This window comes from Trichosurus vulpecula, chromosome 4 (genome assembly GCF_011100635.1).
Source record: "Trichosurus vulpecula isolate mTriVul1 chromosome 4, mTriVul1.pri, whole genome shotgun sequence".
Taxonomy (NCBI): Eukaryota; Metazoa; Chordata; class Mammalia; order Diprotodontia; family Phalangeridae; genus Trichosurus; species Trichosurus vulpecula.
In genome coordinates this window covers 150,340,608-150,345,748 of record NC_050576.1, presented here as the reverse complement: position 1 = coordinate 150,345,748, position 5,141 = coordinate 150,340,608, and the positions used below count along the sequence as shown (strand labels likewise).

The 5,141-nt window shown below is 42.8% G+C and overlaps 1 protein-coding gene across 1 annotated transcript; it reads left to right on the top strand.

The window, feature by feature from the left end:
- The first annotated feature begins 620 nt into the window (after nt 1-620).
- MAP10 (microtubule associated protein 10) lies at nt 621-3,687 on the top strand. Its single transcript, XM_036753437.1, has one exon. The coding sequence runs from the start codon at nt 639-641 to the stop codon at nt 3,417-3,419; it is 2,781 nt and encodes a 926-aa protein (XP_036609332.1). The 5' UTR covers nt 621-638; the 3' UTR covers nt 3,420-3,687.
- Nucleotides 3,688-5,141: the final 1,454 nt, after the last annotated feature.

Below are 5,141 nucleotides of genomic sequence, written 5' to 3'. Positions count from 1 at the left end.
CCCTCGCTTATTTCCTCTCCTGGCCCCCAAATCCTGGTATGAGATAAGGGGGCAGCTCCTCACAAATGAGTCCTGATTTCAAGCCTCCAATTTCACCAAAAAAAAAAAAAGGCGGGGGAGAAGAAAACCCTGATGACAGGCACCCCAATCTTTCAGGTGGAGCTGGAGAGTCCAGAACATTCTAGGTTTAGGGATGGAAGGGATCTGAGAGGCCTCTAGCCCCCAAACCCTTCATTTTACAAGTGAGGAAACTGAGACCCAAGGAGGTTAAGGGAGCTGCCTAGGTCACACAGGTAGGCACTGACAGAGGTGAGATTTGAACCGAGTCTTCTAAGGGAAGATTTAAACCACGTCCTGCTAAAACGAAAAAAAAAAATGACAAACTCATTACGGTGCTTTCAAAAAGAAAAATAATGAGAAAAGTCTCACCAACCGCCAGGCCACATCCCGCCAATCTCGCGAGAAGTTAAGAAGCCACGGTCGCCCCGCCCCCACTTCGCCTCTCTCATCTCATCGCCTTCGTCTTCCGCTATATTTCACGCCCAGGGACGGCTTTCCGAGGCTCTCGCGAGATCCTCTAGTTACCGGTTCCGCTTCCTCCCCGGTGCGGGGGCGTCGTAATCTCTCGGGGCAACGCGATGGAGACCGTGAGCGAGCCTGTGGCTGAGCGGCTCTTCTCCTTGGAGCTTCTGGTGGACTGGGTGCGCCTGGAAACGCGGCTTTTACCGCCGCCGCTACCGGAGGACCAAGAGGAGTCGGAGCCGCCCCCGTCCGGCTCCCTCCGCCTGGCCGTGGCCTTCCGCCTGCTGGACTTCCCCACACTGCTGGTGTATCCTCCAAGAGGTCCCGCCGCCCCTTCCCGCGAGCGCCGGCCCGGTTCGTTCGCCTTCGGCCGTGGCAAGTCCTGCCTCTTCCGCTTGGATGCGGCCACCCTGCAGCGCCTGCTGGGCCTCTCCCCGCTCTACGTGCTGCTCTTGACAGTGCCCCCCGGCAGCCCGACCCCGGCCCCGAAGCTCTTGGGCAGTTGTAGCATCTCTCTGGCCCCCGCCTCCCGGGCGCTCATCCGAGAGGGGAAGGGGCTCGCTGCCACGGGAGCCTCCCAGGGCCACCGAGGTCTTTATGTCCTGAGAGACCTGATGGGGCAGCAAGTCGGGCAAATTTATCTAGGCTACCGTTTGACCGATTTGGGGAGCACCTTGCTGGGCCATATTCCCCCAAAGACACTCGGGGCCGTACAGAGGGAGGAGGATCCAGCTGGGGCCAGGGTCAGTAGAGTGGAGGAAATGAGGACTAATGAAAGTAGTCCCCCAGCCCCACAGGGAAAACAGCCATGTCCTCCACCACTCATAAGCTTTGCTCAGGTGGATCCAGAGGATTTGGAAGATTTGGAGGAACCAAAGCATCAGGAAGAAGTAATTGAGATAGTTACCTACGATAAGACTAAGCCAAAGCAGCAGGAATATGTGGTTAAGATAGTTAAAACTCCCAGCAAATGCAACCGGAGTGATATAGATACAGAGTTGACAGACTCTTCCCAGTCAGAGACTATGATGTTAAATGAGGTTGGAGAAAGCATCAGTCCAAAAAATCAGGAAGTCACAGAATTAGAACTTGAAACAAACATAATTTGCCCTCCACCTCTTTATTATTCTCGTCTGGAGTCAAAAAAGGTACCACCAGCCGAGGGCAAATTCATAACTGTACCTCAAATTAGTGTACCTAGGGAATCCAATGATGTGGTTCAGGAAGAAAAGGCCCCTTGCCCCTTGGTAATTAACCATGATGCCCCATCAGACCAGAGTGAAACTGCAATGGCCCAGTCTCAGCCCGATGGAGGTAGACTTTTTGACCAAGATAAACTTGACACAATAAGGCAGTTACCTCTATTAAATGCTTTATTGGTTGAGTTATCTTTATTGTATAGCCAGCCCCTTGCAACAGCTACTGGTATACATCCTCACTTAGCCTGGTTATACAGGCCGGAGGATGGAAAGGCCCCAGAACCTTCTGACAATGCCACTTGTAGCACTGAAGCAGTGGGAGACAAATTTTTACCTATGAAAAAAGAAGAGGTCTTAAGTCCTTCATTAATAAGGAACCAGGTTGCACACAACCTCAGAAAAGGTGTATGTTTTGATAAAAACAGAAGCACCCCAAAAAAAGTGGTTCCAAGAAGAAAGCTGTTTTATGGCCTTACAAATACTCTCAAACTCCGTTTAAAGCGGACAAACCCAAACATGTTAATACTGCATGAAAAGAGAGAACAGTATAGAAAAATGCAAACAGAAAAGCCAGATACAGAAAAGCTTAAAATGTCATCTAAGGGGAAAAGTTGCACAGAGGAGCATGGGAAGCCATACAAACTTCCCAGTCATCTGTATTCTGCTTCAGATGTTCTTTTTGCTGAAAACATTAAAACTTTAGAGAAAAATGGGGTGGAGTCTGAAGGCCAAAGCTCTACAAAAGAAACTCATGTTTCAGGAACTGGAACTGAGAAGGAGATAAATGTTGAAATCAAAGCAAATAAGGAGTCATTTATAGAAACTGCCACTTTGATAAACTCCATTTTACCAGGAAAAGTCACTCCTACAAATGTTTCAGAAAGATTTAAGAAGGAAGTAAAAGTCCATCTTTTAGATGTTGACACAGAGAATACTAGCCTAGAGAATATTGTCATAGATTTTAGTAATGGAGCAAATGAAACTGTGGGTTGTGTTTTTCATCCTAATTCAATTGATATTAAACCAAGTAAAAATAGCCTTTCTGAGAGCGTACCAGAACTGAAGTATTCTGATGATTTTACTAGTCCTTGCTATTCCGAAGATTTCGCTACTGCTGATGATACTTTTGGAAGTTCTAGAGTTCATGATAGTAGCCCTGAACTGGAAGCAGATAACCTCAGTTATTCTTATTTAGATACTGATTGTAAGTCTAGTGAATCTAGAATGTCTAGAAAAAGTCATAGAAGTGAAATGAATTCTGTTCTTACCCCACCTTTTTCAGCCGGCTCACCAGTACATTCATATAAAAAATCTCACCTCTCAAAGTCTCAGAGCAAAAGTCTGGTAGATCAAAATAGTATCTCCAGCAATGACCTCTCCTCACATCGGAGTGAAGGGAAGAAAAAACAAAATGACCAAAATAACATTCATAATTCTGAAATTAGGAATAGTCAAAGCGCCCTTGATAAACTCAACTCAAGAACTGGCCAAAAATCTTTAGAAAGCCAGTCACTAAGGACATCTCAAGTGAGTTCTTATTTGCCATCTAATATGTCTGAACTAGAACTTAGTGCTTTGGATAGCATTGCTTCAGATCAGCTTGAAGAAAATGATGAACTTGGCTCACTGGATATTTGCAAACAATACAAAGACATCTGTGAGTTAGTAATAAATAAGCTTCCTGGGTATACAGTGTAAAATTGGGGTTTTTTCATATTTTTTGAAATCTAGTATATACCATTATTAAAACTTTGTAACATTTATGTTGTTTATTTTTATACATAAATTATGTGAATGCATTCATTATGGAAATGCAAAATAAAATTTTGCTCATGTGCCATGCTTTCGCTGTTCAAAATCAGCATTCCTGTAGAAGCAATTTGGAATAGGTTGTGACACCATTGTAAGACTTGGGAAGTTTTCTGTTTTCTGTTTTGCTCTGATAAAGGTATAAGTGCTTTCAAAATTGGTTCTGATGAACAATCTAACTAAAGCAGTTTATATCCAAAGAAGTGAGGGGGGAAAAACAATGCTTGTGCTTAGGGGGTATTGTGGGAGCAATTTTAAATTGTTGGAGAAATTGTTAGTTCATTATGGAGCATCTCTTGTATTCAACTTGCTGTTTTACCATGAATGATACAAAGACATAAGATGTTGTCTGTAATTCCAAGGAGCTTGTATCCTACTACATGCCCTTTACAATTTATGTAGAAAACAGGCCTGAGGAGAAGGAGTGGAACTAAGATTCCTCCTCCAAATGAACGATAAAGCCACTAAGAAACTTGAGAAAAAGCAACAAGTGTTTGTGCTACTAATACAAAAATGCATTTACTCTTATATTTTTGCTTCATTGGTATAGGGCAAGGAACAACTGAATAAGGTGCCAGTTTAGAGAGTGAGAGGATAAGACATGTCATGTGAAGGAAGTTTTAGGGAAGGGGACTTTAACTGTTAAACCACAACACATATATGAATGAGCATGTGGGCCTGAATCAAAGAGAGAATATAAAAGTTAAGAATTTCTTAAACTATGAAGGAAAAGGATTAATGGTGAAGTTTTAAAAACTAATAAAATAAGATCTTGAATTGTAATTTTATGACTAAATTTTGTGCCATACCTCTATCATTTAAAATAGAGAAAGGAATGAGCATTCATTGGTTTTGATGAAGAGTTCCATTATTGATACTGCACTATCTGGACTCAGAGGCTCCAGGTACAAGCCCTATCTCTGTTACATACTACCTGCGTGACTGTGGGTAAGTCATAAGATCAGAGTGATCAGAGATTTAGAGCTAGAAGGGAACTTTGGTCATTAGTCTAGTCCCATCATTTCAACATAAGGAAAAAGAGACTCAGAGGTTAAGTAACTTGCCTGATGATCAATGAGTATTAGTGACAGAATTGAATTTTGAACTCAGAGTTTCTGACTTCAAACAGCATTTTTTTTTCATTGTACCCTGCTATTCCCCAAAGGCAACCTCTCTGTACTTCCAGTTTCTCTAAAAAAAGGAAGTTGGATTTTAGATCACATCTAAGACTCCATGCAGCTATAAATCCTAAAGGATGACAATTATAGAAGTGTTATTGTGTGTAAGGGGGAAAGCTTGGCTGTAGACACTGTCTATTACCGAGGTATAGACTGGTAGTAGTTTGCCCCAATTACTGATAAAATACAACTTAAACATACTCATTACTGTTGACTTAAAAGTCTTAAATGACAAAACTGTCCTAAGTGTCCATGCCTGTATAGATCTGGAGTGCAAGCAAGGGTGTTAGCCTTTAGTCTTTTATCTCCTTTCCTCCAAATAAGTGTTCGTGTCTCCCAAGTCATAGTCCTGGCCTCAATAATTTCCTTTCTGTTATCTTAGTGTTGTTTACAGTAAGATGACTTTGGAGTTGGGAGTACTACTTATGTGATG

Coding starts and splice junctions, on each gene's coding strand:
- MAP10 (XM_036753437.1), top strand. CDS start 639: ATGGAGACCGTGAGCGAGCCTGTGGCTGAGCGGCTCTTCTCCTTGGAG.